Here is a 16,645-nt window from a genome sequence, read left to right on the forward strand (position 1 = left end):
TTTTTTCTGAAAGAAAAGTGCGTGTTATATAATTATGGACAAGGATAGAAGTAATAATGACGTTATTTTTGTAATTTATTAGTTTTTATACTGGAATTAATTTTTAGTTTTAAGTATATTTCGTTTTTTTTTCTTTCAACTGTGACATTGGCAAAATCATCAGTTCTCATATTGATGGAGCCATAAAAATAAAAAGTGAAGTGAAGTATATTACGTTTTGAGTTCTTAATAATTATTACCTTTTTAAGTTGATGGCTCTGCAGCCTGTGCTCAATAAATAATAAATTTATGACAGGTTGGTTTGAATCCCCAATTCACCAGTATTTTCTCTGTCTACTGTCTCAAATTAACCTTCTTTAAGCTTCGTACCAACTGTTGTTATATCTTTGACAGTCGCTAAAACTATCAGAAATTCATTTTCATCGGATTTTTAGTTTACGGATAGGCTCGTTCTATTTTATTTTACAAACTCATGCCCAAACGGAATTTAATAATGTAATGATGAAAGTAGCAGACTATATCGTGTATCTCTCGGATGATGATAATACCTCAGAGGTACGTGAATTATTTTTATGAAAATAAGTTTCTTGCATAGGTATCGTTGGTCACTTGCTAATGGTTTGGCTTACGTATTCTAATATAATATAAACTGTAATCGAAAGTATGTTAACTAATGAGTAAAACGGCATTAATATATTAAAAATAAAACTAGAAATATCCAAAATTTGAACATTAAATAATGACATTCGTAGGGAAGCTCTAGTTTTGCTACTATAAGAGATCTAGTAGTTTCAAAGTTATTGTACGACTTAGGATTAATTCATTGTTTGTTACCTTAATCACATGTGATGATTACTTATCAACCATAATGATTTTCAAGACATGTGTCGATTGATTATCTTACCGCTTCAAATTAATACATACCAAGTATTGAGCTTTCCTTTGAGCTTTGAGATTTCATTATCGTTCGAAATTTATAATAAATTGACCTGGCTGCGTATGACAACAGAGATATTTCAACTTCGTACAAAACAATTTACAGTGTCTCTTAGAATAAATTCCAGACGAAGAACGAATTTCGATAATTTTTCAACAAGATGGGGCCCCACCACACAACACAAATGTTGTAAAGGATTTTAAAAGAAACCTTTGGCTTAATAGCTAAAAACAGTGGATCTTACACAATGTGATTTTTACTTATGGGGATTTGTCAAAGACACATGTATGCTGAGAGATTACACAGCCTAGAAGAACTCCAGAATCGTGCTCGCCATGCAATTGTTTTAATTACTCGATAATTATTCTTTGTGGGAGAACCAACCTATTGAACTAGGCACCACTGGTACGAGTTATGAGGCCTTTGAAAGTTATTGACAACAAAATTGACCAAATTCTTTGTAATGTGTTATGGAATATAATAAGCGTTCAAATTAGACGCTGTTAGTAGCGCTGCAGCCGCGCGGCGGCCGCGTGGTGGCCGCGCGACTGTCTAATTTGAACGCGCTCTAACAGTTTGTAATATAATATGGTATAATATAATTTTGTAGATATAATAGAACTTTGAATATTAGTGTAATTAATAATGTTGAACAAGTGATAATTTTGGCTACACTATTGCATTACGTTAGTCCTGTAATGATAGTTGCTAGTTTGTATATGTAAAAATAAATAAACTAATGTATTGCTGAACAAGGCTCTCACTTCGAACAACACTTTGTAAACTAAATTTTGTACTTACTAAAAAATAAAAACCACTTTGTTTTTATTACATTAAAACAGGGGTTCCCAAAGTTATTTTGTCTACTGCCCACTTTGAGAATAAATTCTTTTTTAGCGCCCCCATTTTTTCACCTACTTAAAAACCACTATAACTTCAAATTAAATTAATTATTGCGAGCTATATTAGCGCAGATTAAACATTTATTCTAAACGATTTTACTATAACCCGCAAGAGTTAACTTGAGACCTGAGCGCAGTCAGTAGTACAGAATGGCGCTCAGGTCTCAAGTTAACTCTTACGGGCTACACCTGCCAATGAGAATGATTATTGAAATGCAACTTTATAGTATTCAGACAGAGTATCTTTTATTCAAAATAAAACAAACAATTGATTCTAATATAAAAACTTATGTGAAGGATGAATCTGATGCTGTTTATTAAGTTTGTTGATACCAGGTTCTAATTTAATCAAGAACAGCCGCTAGTCACCATGTTCAGTAACATGCAAATGATTTCTCTTTTTAGTAAGCAGCATTGTCACAGCACTAAAACCACGTTCACGCAAAAATATGACGATGGGAATGCTATCAAGAATCGTTGAACGATTGACTACAATCCAGGGTACAATTGCGGGATCGGTTTTTGTAGCCAAAATTCTTGGCAGCCATTTTTGAACTTGATTTTTATTTCCTCGTTTGACTCTGTGATAGATCACAGAGTCAAACAGTGTGAAACATCAAAAACGGTTGAAATCTTCGTCATTAGTAACACAAAGCTGATGAAATAATCTATTATTCAAAGAGCTGTTACGGATTATATTGACTGCTTTGATGAAATATTGCAGTGATTGAAATAGTCGTTCACTTAAAAACCAAATGTTGTCTATGAAATACGCAATGTACAGCAAGGACACCTGGAATTTTATTTTTTAAGTACGCTATGAAGCCTTTATGGCACCCTGTCATAGCCGCAGCGCCATCCGTAGCAACTGATATAATATTTTTCAAGGGAATCTCTTTCTCATCACAAAACTTTTCCAATGTATTGAATATGGTTTCGCCTTTTGAATCGGTCTCTAAATTTCTAGCAAACAATAGTTCTTCACATATTTTCTCATCTTTAATAAGCCTCACGTAAGACAGCAACAATGCTTCATTAGTTAGTAAAGTGGACACATCGAGCTGAATTGAGAATTGACTAGTCCTCAGATGATTGCACAATGATTCTTCAATGTTTTCAGCCATTTCATCAATTCGTCTTTGCACAGAATTATTACTCAAAGGAATTTTTCGGATAATATCTACGGCTGGTTTATGACGCACAGTAGTTATTCTTTCCTATAATGCTGGCAAAATTAACTCTTCTCCGATGTTCTGTGGTTTGCCTTTTTGAGCAATTACCAAAGAGATATTGTACGAAGCTCGAAGTCCGTCGTCATCTTGCTTAGCAGCCGCCGAAAAGAGTTTTGCTACACTTGGCTGAGTATTATGCTTCTTCTCTAGGTCTTGAAAATATGCAACATTCTTGTCTTTCTTGTCTGGATGCATTTTATTCAAATGATCTTGCAGTCTTGAAGGCTTCATTGCTTCATTCGAAAATGTTTTTAGACATAGCACGCATAAAGGCGACGATGGGTTTGTGGGATTTTCAATGAATCGGAGTTTAATATATTCCGCACAGTATTGCCGTCTCTTCTTTTTTACTTCCGACATTGTTTTGTTTTGAGAAATACGTAAGTAAGTATTGAACTTAAGTACTGCTTATCTATTACGCGCGAAACCGCAAATGAAAATAAAATAAATATTACGTTGTTTATATAGGATTGAATATAAACAACACAAACAAGTTTATATAGGAATAAACGGCCGGGCAGTCTTAACGATTTCACCCTGTATAGCATATAACAATTTAATGAACAAAGTTCCTAATGGTAATTCAGATATTCCTCAATTCTTGATGTTGGTGTAACGGGCTGGTATCCGCAACTCGACGTCGAGACACCTATTTTGCGTGCGGTATTTAAATTAATTCTTGATGTTATAATTTACTAAAGGCAGTAAGGTATTTGTTCCTACCTTGACTTAATCACCATCTTATAAGAACTTATTTTTTGCAGATTGCCGAAAGCCACAGGACAAACAAGAATGTAAAAACAGGAAATTCATGTGTTATGGAAACAATAATTGACGTAGATCAGCTACCTTCGCCACAAAAAAGCATTCAGTCTAATAACAACATAATTGACTTATGCAATGGTGGAAATAAAAATAATGAGGAGCAGTCTGAAACAATTAATTGTCTTTCAAGACTTTTTGAAGATAATGCTTTGCTTGCAGAATTTGTAGAGAAATGTTTAAATTTAGAACACTCTGAAGGAATGTCACGTATAATTAATAACACACTGATGAGAATTTATAATGAAATGGAGCAAGACTACAAATATTCAAGAGATTTCCAAAGAATATTATTAAAAGCAACAAGATATATAGAATGTGATCCAGATCACAAATTCTCACATTTGAAGAATTTATGTGAAAGTATGAAACAGCATAAAGCTAAAAAGCGGGTGAATTTAGTTACTTTAGATGTGAAAAGTAATTATTTTATTATTTGTAATTCTATTCGAGTGATTGCGGTTAGCATACTTCTTTTTTAGACGGAGATCGTAATATCAGGTCTATTTCACAATTACACCATAGTATCGCCCTTCTCCTTACTGTGTTAACTGTTGCAATAAAAATGTCAAATACAGTAGTAACTGTGGCGACAAATCATATGGAGAGTTGATGCACCAGATCAAGGTTTTTTCCATGTTAGTTTCTAAATTGGCAAATTAAATTTCAGAAGGAAGTGTCAAAAGGCATTCCAGTGAATTTGGTGATACTCAATCAAAAAAACAAAAAGTTAACATCATAATTGATTCAGATGATGAAAAAGACATACCTGTTATCAGCTTGGATGATGATCACAATCAAAACGATTTGATCGATTTGGATGAAACACAAAATTGTGAGGAAAAAGAGAACCTAGACGACCATAACAGTAAATCTGATAACTTATTAGAACCACTATTTGAGGTATATAGGGATCCTGACATTGTTAACAATCTAGAACCTGCATTATCTCCAAATCAACCACACGGCCCATCAGAAGATAAACAAGTCAAAATAAAGGAACTTGAAAACAAAATTGCACTCTGTAAAAGACTGATTACAATGTATGATGAAGAGGAGGTCGATTTGGATTCTACTTCATCATCTTATATTAAGAGTGAAAAGTAAGTATGCAGCGACAATCAACATCTTTGTGTATTCATAACATTTTGTTTTATATAAAACACACTACAAAACTAAATTAGTAAAGGCTGTTTAAGTTAAAGTTTTGATCCTTGTCCTGTCATCATCTTCAACCCATTATATGTTCAACTATAGAGACGTACGACACATTTTCCAAGAGTTTGTCTTGCTGGTATCAGTTTTCCTTCACCGTCATAGAGAAGTATACAGGTATATGCAATTACAGGCGTACAATCGTTGACCTCTCACTGTAGAAGCAAGCATTTCTTTTATTTATTCTTGCCCTATATCTAATTTCTTCTACTGACAAGATCACTAATATCAGAGCTCATTTTTTCATTTCCAGCCCTATATTACTCAATTTGTTCATAGGTCTTCTTTCGCTCCTACGAAATTTTCCGGTCTTGTGCATCTCTGGTCCTGGTTTGACTTTTATTAAGACGTCGACCCAGCTTGCAATTGGACGACCTAGATTTCTTCGTCATATCTTTAGCTACCACTTCGTCAGAACTTTACTCCAGTGGCCATCACCACGTTTGTTTCAGGTCTTTCAACACGGTCGCCAATGTCTTGAACTTTAGGACGTAGGATTTCCGTGTTTCGAATTTTATCGAGGAGTGTGATACCGACAATGGCGTGTTTCATGGCCCTTTGTGCAACTCTTATTCGGTACAGTTTCCTTAGTAAGCGTGGCATCTTTTCTAACCGAAAAACATCTTCCAGCTTTACGAAAGCTCATTATTCAAATTGGTTCTACCGGGACCTCCTCATCCAGTGCCCACAGTGCAAACCATTTGGCCACCGAGGTCGTCTTTACAGGAATTAGTAATTCCTGTAAAGACGACCTCGGTGTAAAGTGTAAAGTCAGGAATTACTGATGTGATTAAAAGAAACATTATTTAACTCTTCACTATCAATACATAAATTTCAGTTTTAAAAAAGAAGTAGTTAGTCTCTACGAAGAACTTTGTGAACTAACTGGACATTCACCAGTCAAACGCCGCAAGGTCAGGCTGGAGGTACTTGAAGGTCATCCGACAGGGCCCGTGAAGAAATTGGAGAAGTTCCTCAATGGCACTAGGAAAGACGGAAACCCGCCGTTCCCTGACTTTAATGATGTCATTAAATGTGTTACTGATGCCATTGCGGAGTCTGGTCTGAATTGGACTAGACAAGAAGTTCTGAAGGAAGGTAGGTTTAATTGCAAAATATATAGTTCTTAGTTTTAGCAATTGGAAATGAAACTATATTTTCCGATTTAAATCGCGTAAATTTGTTTTCTCAAATGGACCAATTTTTAGGGCTCTTTACAGATTTCACAGACAAGGCTCACTGTATTAGTAGTGTATGTACCTTAATTAATATTATGTATTGAGTACATGTGCAATACAACATACTAACAGAACAAAATACGATTTAGATATGAAAAAATTGTTTCATTTCCAATTAATAGTAAAATTTTAAAGTACAATGAGTTTTGTATTTCATCGAAACTCGGATAGGTGTCACTTCTTTAACGCGACGTGAAATTTATTTTCTTCCTTTCGATGCTTTCAATATTGATAACTGCTATTATTATAATATATATTATACGCTATTATTATAAGAATTACTTATTCAGTGTCTAAGCAGCTCTTTATCTCTGATAAAGATAAAGATCGATTTATTTGTGGAAGAAGGTACAATAAGTTCATTAGATCAGTTCAATACATTAACAGTGCTACTACAACCAGTTTCGTCGAAACATACAAATATAATTAGTGGTGGTCGCATAATGTACAAAATATTAAAAACTGTCAAAAACTAGTAAACATGCAAAGAAAAAATATAATAAAAATTAGTAAAAATTAACAATGTCAAAAATAAAGCGAAAAATCATGTTAATGTCAAACTTACATAATTTACATTTCTAAGCCTCCATAAAATATGTGCATGTCAAAAATGAATGAAAGTCAGTAATAACATAAATTAGTCAAATACATCTGTAATCTTATGTAATCTTACTAGATATAAAAACAATTATAATTGGGCCCTAAATCCATCTCGTATTCATATAATCATTTATATTATAAAAACATTTATCAAATAAATACTGCTTACATTTATTCTTAAACAAATCTACATGTAATTCACGTATAGATTTTGGGACTCTATTATTATATAATCTTGGCAGCATACAGAGCACACTTTTTGACATAAATGCAGTTTTATGTGGCATCATAGATACTGCATCATTATCTCTTCTATTCCTACGTCTTACTTCCATAAGTTTGCTGAACAGATTAGGGTTTGTTTTGACAAATAATACTCATTCTAGAATATACAATGATGGCACCGTTAGTATATTATATTTTTTTAAATAGGGCAAACAGCTTTCCATGCGAGAAATGCTAAATATAGCTCTTATATATTTCTTTTGTGCTTTAAATACTAAATCCCGATCTGTAGAATTACCCCAAAAAATAATCCCATAGCTTAAATGTGAAGCCACTATACCATAATAAGCCGTCAATAATGAGTTAATGTCAATTATATGAGCCAATCTGTATAAGGCATAGGAAGAAATGCTTAATTTTTTACATAGGTTTTGAATATGTGTTTTCCATGTCAACTTATTATCTACAATTATACCCAAAAATCTAGTCTCGGTTACTTGGCCAATACTTATGTTGTCATAACTAACATTGACGTTATTATTATTCTGTCGCTGACTGTAATGCATTACTTTAGTTTTTTCAAAATTAATATTGAGGTTATTTTCTTTTAACCAAGTTATAATGGACTCTACGGCTTCGTTAATGTCTTGTTCATAAGTAATTTTATTTTTACACTTAATTGTTATTGTACTGTCATCGGCAAAGAGAGAAACGTGGTGATTCGGGACAACTTTAGGTAGATCATTTATGTACAAAATGAATAGCAATGGGCCCAAGACGCTACCTTGCGGAACGCCGTACATAATTGTTTTACTACAAGATCTAAGGACACATTCGGTTTTGGTACGGATATTTATGTTGCTGATTTCAGTGATTTGTTTTCGATTATTAAGATACGATGAAATTAGTTTAAGAATATTACCTCTTATACCATAGGTTTCTAATTTTCCTAAAAGTATTTTGTGCTCTACATGATCAAACGCTTGAGTCATGTCGCAAAAAATAGAGCAGACTGGCGTACTTTCATCTACACTTGATATAACTCCTGCATAAAATCATATATAGCCATGTTTATATTCTTTTTTGGTCGAAAACCTTTTTGCTCACATGCTAATATATTATATTTTTCTAAAAATATTTGTAATTGTGAACTTATGTATTTTTCAAATATTTTTGATATGACTGATAACAATGATATGGGCCTATAGTTCTTCATGACTTCCCTATCATCTTTTTTGTAAAGTGGTTTGACTATGACTGTTTTTAAGTCATCCGGGTAGATACCTTGATTTATACACATATTTAGGATATAGCATAATTGATTCTTTATTTCTTCAGCAACTGACTTCAAAACCTTTGTACAGATTTCGTCATATCCAACGCTTCTAGTATTTTTAAGTGATTTTATAATTTTTACAATATCATATGGTATGCAAGGTGCCATAAACATAGAGCAACAGTTTTTGTCGAAATTTTTTTGATTGTGTGCCGATTTTTTTGTAGTTGGTAGAGTCTTGTGAATAAAAAAGTCGTTAAAGGCATTTGCAATGAGTGATGGATTCGTAATAATAGTGTCGTTTACTTTTATTTGTGTAATTGATTCCCTGGGTACATTTTGCCTACATGTATCTATTAACTCCCACTCTGCAACCAGCAATGACCTCTTGTGACCACCTCTTTATTAATAGAATTAAAGAACAATAGGATTTTCTTCACTGCTTTTACATCCTCTGCTTGGGGCATATTATGTTTGTCGAGGAGTGGTTTTTTAACTAATTGCTCTTTTAATTTAAGGGTATTTTGTAGTAGGATATTATATATTAATTGTAGATCATCAAAATTAGGGAACTGGGGCTGCTTCTTCTGGCTGGGAGATACGTTTGTACAGGAGTGAATTTGTTATCAACATTGACTGCGATGCTAAGAAGTATTGAGAATGTTGGTCATGAGAATTCGGCAGCCATTGCGAAGTATAGAATCGTAAATGTCAAACAGCGGTAGTCATTTATGTAAATGAACTATTGGTTTTTGTACCCTTATAGAATATATAAAAGTTACTCATCCCATTTACAGCATCAGCCCTGTTCATCTACTGTGGAAGAGAGTTGCAGCGCCAGCGGCAACAGCGGGAGTACAAATACCTTCTCAAACGCATAAACCTAGAGCACCACGATCCGGCGGATGACGATCTCGAACTCCGTGCTCAGTTGGACGCTAATAGACTCATCGCCGAGAAAAAGGAGAATGATATACTAGAAAGGTGATAATAAAGGAGTTCTTGATCATTCTTAAAGAAATTTACCTTCGAAACGAGGGTTAGCTTTCAGAAATTGTTTACCGTATTAAATGACCTTATAAAAGGTGACCTATCCCGAAATTAGCATTTCATAAATTTAAGTGTATGATGATTAAGAAGTTCTTCTGTAAACTAAACTGCATTAAGTCCTATACAATCTTAGTGCTGCCGTAGCCACAGTACACCATAATGGTCTATAAATTTGTCACAATAAGTGAACAATATACAAAGAAACATTATAAACTACAAATTACTTTCAGGTATGCAATGATGGAAAGTTTACCTACGAGAAAACCGACACCTAGCTGTCCACGGGAACTAAATGGTCCAATACAGACTATTGCTAATTCCAACACACAGTCAGAAACCGAAGATGATCGTGATACAGATTCAGACGCTGGAGATATAGAGGGGGACACGAGTAACGGAAATACTTTAGGAAACCATATACCGTTGGAAGTCCTAATTGACACTGCAGCAGTAGCAGAAATTACTGCAAAAAATGAAACAGTAGTAAGTGCGGAAAATCAAAATGCAAATAATGAACATGAAACCAAAAGAGAACTAACCAAGCCATTGGAAATAACTTCTAATGCCGAATCAATAAATAATGATAATAGTATACATAGTAACATTGCTGCAAATAATAATCTTCAAGTAGATGTTCCAGTAGAAGATATAGAAACAGAAAATACAGGGTCAACAGATGGAATCGTTGCTAATGAAGACGAGGCAGGCGGCCTAAGAAAAGAATTCGAAATAGATACAAAATCAGAACTAACTGGACAAATACAACTTAAATCAGAAATCATAATAAAAAAGGAACCCGAGGAATATATAGTAAAGAAACTAGAAAATCTTGGCGAGGATTTTACAGTATCAGTTTTAGATATCGAAGATCCATTCGTTAGTATCGAAATTTCAGATAGTTCGGATGATGAAGACGAATGGGATTAAATTATATTGAATTGTTGTACAGTTAGCGTCAAAATGACCTGAGTGTTTAAAAATATTTGGACATATTTTTATACAATTGACAATATTAATTTTAAGCCTTTCAGTTATTAGAATAAGGTTGATGTTATGAACATTTTTAAAGATTACGTCAATTTGACGCAGACTGCTACTGTACAGTATGTATTATTGAAATTTGAATAGAAAATCGTTGGTTTATTTTTGATTTTGTTAACTATTTTGAGTTGAATCAAAAATACAATAATGATAACATGATAACGAATACCTGGTCAAGTGTACTTAGTATTTCAGATGTCATTCTATTTTCCTAAATAGCATCGAAACCCAGTTTTGGTCAAAACTTGGTTTCCTCAAACATTTTATAGCTTTTAAGTAGGTCAAAATTACACCCCAATTCCATGCGAGTGTAGTCCGCCTTGAAGTAATATCATGTTGAGTAGTTTTCTACCAAGCCGCATGAACTTGTTTATATTATATTTATGTTCTGATAAAAAATAAATAAAAAATGTATGTTCATGTTGTCTTTCTGTTGATGTAGCTTGTTACATATACCAACCCTAAGTAAAAAGCCGAGATTGCATTAGGATATTTCAACATCGATTCCAGCATGCAGCGATCAGGCGCCGCATCAGCAATATCGAAACCCATGTAACCTAGCTTATAAAATTCATTATTAATTATATATTATTTTTTGGCATTATGATTGTAACATCGAACGCAAACACTTGTAATTTAGCTTAGGAATAATTTCAATTAAATTTTAGTTTTTTAAAACCTTTTTGGTTTTTTTAAGTCCTCCGGCCGCAGTCTTCGTAATTGGCGCAGTCGGTAGGATACTTGAATAGATTAGCGTAGGACATTTCTAACATCGATTTGTATCACCACATCGCTACCGCCGCGAGCGATCGCGTCGCCGTTCGAGTATCCTGAAAAGAACCTGAGACCTTGCTAATAACTCAAGTACAGAAACAGTTCATACTAGCCTAGAGCACCCAATCCTTGAAGTTCCTATTACGGATGAGCCCTTAAATAAATTCCATAGACAAATTGTTATGACTACTGTAGGTGACTTATAAAGCAGACCAACTGTGACAAAACCATTCGAGACGCACACGCGGACTTCCGTACAGATTTCTGAAAATAACTTGGTAGAGGATGCAGTGAAAACCATCAAAGAGTACGTAAACCCTAAAGTAAAGACTGCCTTATTGATAATTCCGCCTCTCGGAATGTATGACATCATACCAATAATTCAAAATCACTTTAAAAGTTCAGCTAGGAATCTTGTATTAGCAAAAACCGAAGTCGAAAACGTAAAGGAATATTTACGGCAGCAGGACATTATTAAGAACTATATTTTTGGCCTAAGATGAGGGAACAGATTACAAAATTCATAAGCGAATGCACCTTGTGTGGTCAGGCCAAATATGACCGAATCCCTATCAAACAAAGGTTCAATATTGTACCTACTGCAACGAAACCATTTGAAATAGTCCATCTAGACCTATTTACCGCACATAGTGAAAACTTTTTAACTCCCTATAATAGACGTTTTTTCAAAGTACGCCCAAGCCTACTATCTCCGTGACGGTACAGCTCTTAGCACCATTCAAAGCTTACTGCATTTTTGTACTCACCATAGTCTTCCATTAACGTTAGTGACTGACAATGGAACGGAATTCACAAACCAATTATTTACGGAATTTACCCAGCTACATAAAATACAACATCATAGAACTTTACCTTATTCACCCAATGACAATGGCAATAACGAAAGATTCCATTCCACTTTATTTGAGCATCTACGTTTATTAAAATTACAGCAAAAAATGAGCCTGTAATAAACCTTATGCCATATTAGCTTATGACAGTTCAGTTCAGTGCAACAATATTCACAAAACCACAGAGACCAAATGAAAACCGTTTATCAAATAATAAATGAATCATCCCTAGCTGACCGTACCACCCTAATTGAAAATCGTAATAAAGACCGCGAGTCTGAGGTTGAACATGAACCCCAACAGCAGGTGTTCATTAGCAACCCTTTTGCTAGCCGCCAGAAGCTCGCACCCCGCTACACTCAAGATACAGTCCTAGCAGACTTACCTATTCACATTTACACGACTAAAAAACGCGGCCCTGTAGCTAAATCTCGATTAAAGAGAGTACCTAAATCGGCTAAAATGTTACAGAATCGTTCTAACCCTGACCGCCCTATCACCAATTACGGCACAAGAGATAAGACTTGAAAGTTTAGACGACAGACCGGACTACTCCCGTTTAGACTGGGACCAACTAGACTTGTAACACACTACCATATAATTTTACAATACATCCAACTTGACAATATTGAGGATAAAATAATGACCATAAAAAACGACCTTTAGACTTTAAAACTAGACTACCGAATGATACCTATGTTCTATATGAATTACAGATTAGATTTTTGAGATTAGACTTATCAACTTCAAAAAATCATAAGTCATTTAAGTAGCTTAGAACCTAAACGCAACAGGAGAAGTCTTGTAGACGGCTTAGGTTCCATTATTAAGAGCATCTCAGATAATCTCGACTATTTAGATGCTGCTAAATACGATGATGCCATAGAAGCTCTCCAGAATAATCAATTAAAAATTACAGATGAATTTAACAATCATATTCGTTCGTATCAGTAAAGATTGGATGGCACAACATAGTACTACACAGAGACAGAATGTCCGAAGCTCACTAACTGGTTTATCTGCGAAGAGAAGGTGAACAACCAAGTCCGAACGCAAACTGACTATATCCAGAACATATTAACTAATCAATCTGTAGATACGACCTGCAAGACGTCTACAAGCAGCCTATCCAGGAAGCCGTAGAGAAACTGGACGAAAGACACTACGTACTCTCCTTTCCGCGACTCACCAATGTACGTCCCATATATGTACGTGAAGATTTCAACATCATAAGAGGCAGCTTCCTAGCTACTGTTCCTATGAATTGTATATAACGTACAGATGAATTCACTATCAAAAACACCAATGACCAAGTCGAAGGCCAACCAATGAAGACAATGAAAATTTTCATGGATGCTGCGACACAGAATTCACAACCTCACATCAAATTGAAGTCTATTAATCTCAAAGGACTTACAAGAAAAAATCATATTACACCCTACTGTACATTTGATGCCACCTTCCGATACAGTTTACCACAGTACGATACCATTCTATGGAGTGTTATTAAGTGCACTTGCACTGGCCGTTCTCATACTTGTACGACGTTGTTACCTACCTAAGAAGGCACACAGAAAGGCCCGAGATAAAAACGGAGGAGTCTAAATCGAACTATGCAGTTCCTGGGAAATCGGAAACATGTAAAAGTACTCCAGCAAATTTTGCTCTCAAGATTCTAAATAATTAAATAATTATATATATAAGAGACACAGGGTTTCCCTAGTGTGGGGCTATGTTGAGTGTGTGCGTTATTAATTCTAAATAAAAATCTAAATAGTTGCTGTTTTAAGAGTGGAGGTGTTACATATACCAACCCTAAGTAAAAAGCTGAGATTGCATTAGGAGATTTCAACATCGATTCCAGCACGCAGCGATCAGGCGCCGCATCAGCAATATCGAAACCCATGTAACCTAGCTTATAAAATCCATTATTAATTATATTGTATTTTTTGGCATTGTGATTCAAACATCGAACGCATTGTAATTTAGCTTAGGAATAATTTAATTTACATTTTAGTTTTTTTTAATCTTTTTGGTTTTTGTAATTAGCTTGACAAGGATTAACTTCTTTGGTAAGGTGCGGGTCCATTCCAGGTAACGCATGGCTCAATTTACATTGTCAGAGCTTTGTGTCAATTGTTTAACGTAGAAAGTAGATAGGTACCAGCCAAAAAACAAGTCGCACGTCTTCCGGGGAATTCTCGAGCAGTCTCGGGAAGGTTATTTTTAGGTTAGTTTTTACCAGACTTTTCAATAAAACTTGGCAAATAGATTTAATTGCACGAACTTTTCGAGATCGAGTTTAACAAAAAAAAATTAAAATTATCTCTACCTAATTTAGGTGTCCATTTTTGTTAGTCAAATTTTCTAGAATATTATCTGTACTATTTAATATTCAAGTGCAGGAACTTGAAATATTATTTAATATTTCACATTGACTTACAAATAAATGGACGACGGGTCTAATACAAAAACCACGAAAAAAATGTCCCAAGTCAACCTATTCGAAATTTAAATTGTAATGTCATCGCAGTATCGCGCTGTCAGTCGAACAAATGAAGACTAAAGCGGAGTTTGGCGCTCTGTATACGATTTTAGCGCCTTACAAGTGCGGACACTTTTTAGCGCGGACCCGACGTTCATATAATTGTAAGTCAATGATATTTCAAGATAATATACTCGAACACTTAAATAATAAAAATTGCCACCAAAATTAGGTAGAGAAAACTAACCTGAAATTACCCAGGAATTCCCAGTCCATAATCGTATCTAGTAAGGCTCAATTTACATTGTGGCGGAACGGAATGGAAGTGTCAATTTCGTGTCGCTGCGCCAGAAGGCGCGCGCGGTCTCTGGAACGCTCGAGCTTTCCAGTAACCGTGTCTTGTGTTTTTAGTATTTCGTCGACGTTTGACGTCACACTGCGTCTGCCTTCGAGCCACTTCCCGCGAATACGCCAGGCGTCGCCGACAGCAGGTGCGGAAAGCACGAGAATTCCGCGGAAGATGGGTGACGCGATTTTTGGTGCGAATCTAGTTTGTACGGTACACCCTTAAAATAATAACGCATAGAAACCTAGTCCGCACACACTAAGTGAGGCAAATTGAAGCGCGCCAAAAGGGCCTACACGAGCGGGCGGGCCTTCAGTGCTCAAGGTCAACTTGCACCGTGAACAGATCAAGAATTTTAGCTAAAAATGACGAAGTGTACGGTAAATGAGTGTAAAAATACGTCAGACAAACATAAAATAGATAGTAACAACACATTCCACAAGGAAGTAACGCGTTTCAACTTTTATTTTTATATAAATATTCACTAAAACCGAAAATTAACCTACTACTAAAACTAGCCTACATGAATTTGATTTTTGCCTCGCTTGTGACAGTTCGTTTGATATGAAACTATCATTCTATGCGTTATTATTCTAAGGGTACACCATTGACAATATAATTACGCTATGTGTAATATCGTTACAAAAATTTGCTTCCATTCCGTTCTGCTGCAATATAAATTGAGCCTTAGTACGCTACACATTTCATAACAGTTCATTATGCGATCGTTCTTAAACCTATGGGGAACCGAAAGAACATTAAAAAGTAATGTAAGTGGAAACAGTAAAGTTGAATTTGAAATTGAAAAAAGATAGGTAACTTTTTTTTCAGTCAGTTTGCCGAAAATATTAGATTTCCTCACTTTATATTTTGGGATGTTTAATAAATATTAACAACAAAACATAAATATAAACATAAAAGTAGGTTTTTTAATGATCCTTAAGTTTTTTCGCTCCTCCGTTTCCATCAGTCGTTCATACATACCCCTTAAGTCTTTTTTTATAATATCTATAGCGACGGAACGAATAAGTTCTGCGCCTGGTGGTAAGCGACACGCCTGTTCATAACTGTTGCAAGGCCGCTCAGAGTTTTTTAGACACTGCGCTGCGTCTATCGCCCCGAGGTATAAGTTCAAAAGTTCCATGTGCTTGTAAGTTTACCAGCACCTTTATTCTTTAGAACTGAAACCCAGCGGCGGCAGAATTAGGTAGTACTTCCCAGGACGATCTTTTTCACAAGGAGCTCTACTAAAACTATTAGACTCCCTATTGACACGGTGCCGAGTTCAGAGTAGTGTTCCATCAGGACCTACTATTGTGATATTTTTATCCCGGCTTTTTAGAGTAGCTTGAGTAATGATCCTTGTCACACTATACACTAGTGTAAATGTAAAAAAGAAACTAAATCAAACTAATTAAAAGGTAATTGAATCACAACGCACGATCTTTCGTTTTGTACAGATTTAATTCCACAGAAACTGTATCATTTACACATATGTATTATTGGCCGTTAATTGTTAATTCGGAATTAATAACTTGCGTTGAAGACTGTATGAAGAGGTTTACATACAGTTTGCTAAAATGAGCGATGCTATAGTTATATTCTTTCTAACCAATCTTTACGTATATACAGTACTTTCTTTTGGTACTTC

The 16,645-nt window shown here is 35.0% G+C and overlaps 1 protein-coding gene across 1 annotated transcript; it reads left to right on the forward strand.

Moving 5' to 3' along the window:
- The first annotated feature begins 450 nt into the window (after positions 1 to 450).
- LOC113231331 lies at positions 451 to 10,920 on the forward strand. The gene is made up of 6 exons (XM_026465612.1): positions 451 to 555; positions 3,836 to 4,313; positions 4,564 to 4,996; positions 5,947 to 6,206; positions 9,245 to 9,431; positions 9,728 to 10,920. The coding sequence occupies exons 1-6, from the start codon at positions 502 to 504 to the stop codon at positions 10,422 to 10,424; spliced, it is 2,109 nt and encodes a 702-aa protein (XP_026321397.1). The 5' UTR covers positions 451 to 501; the 3' UTR covers positions 10,425 to 10,920.
- The last annotated feature ends 5,725 nt before the right edge of the window (positions 10,921 to 16,645 follow it).

The sequence above is a fragment of the Hyposmocoma kahamanoa genome, unplaced genomic scaffold (assembly GCF_003589595.1).
Source record: "Hyposmocoma kahamanoa isolate Upper Pololo Valley unplaced genomic scaffold, ASM358959v1 65, whole genome shotgun sequence".
NCBI lineage: Eukaryota > Metazoa > Arthropoda > Insecta > Lepidoptera > Cosmopterigidae > Hyposmocoma > Hyposmocoma kahamanoa.

Excerpts from the sequence above, each read along its gene's own strand:
- LOC113231331 (XM_026465612.1), top strand. The coding sequence starts at position 502 with ATGAAAGTAGCAGACTATATCGTGTATCTCTCGGATGATGATAATACC. Across the intron at positions 556-3,835 it reads ATGATGATAATACCTCAGAG|ATTGCCGAAAGCCACAGGAC; the intron begins GTACGTGAATTA and ends TATTTTTTGCAG. Across the intron at positions 6,207-9,244 it reads ACAAGAAGTTCTGAAGGAAG|CATCAGCCCTGTTCATCTAC; the intron begins GTAGGTTTAATT and ends TCCCATTTACAG.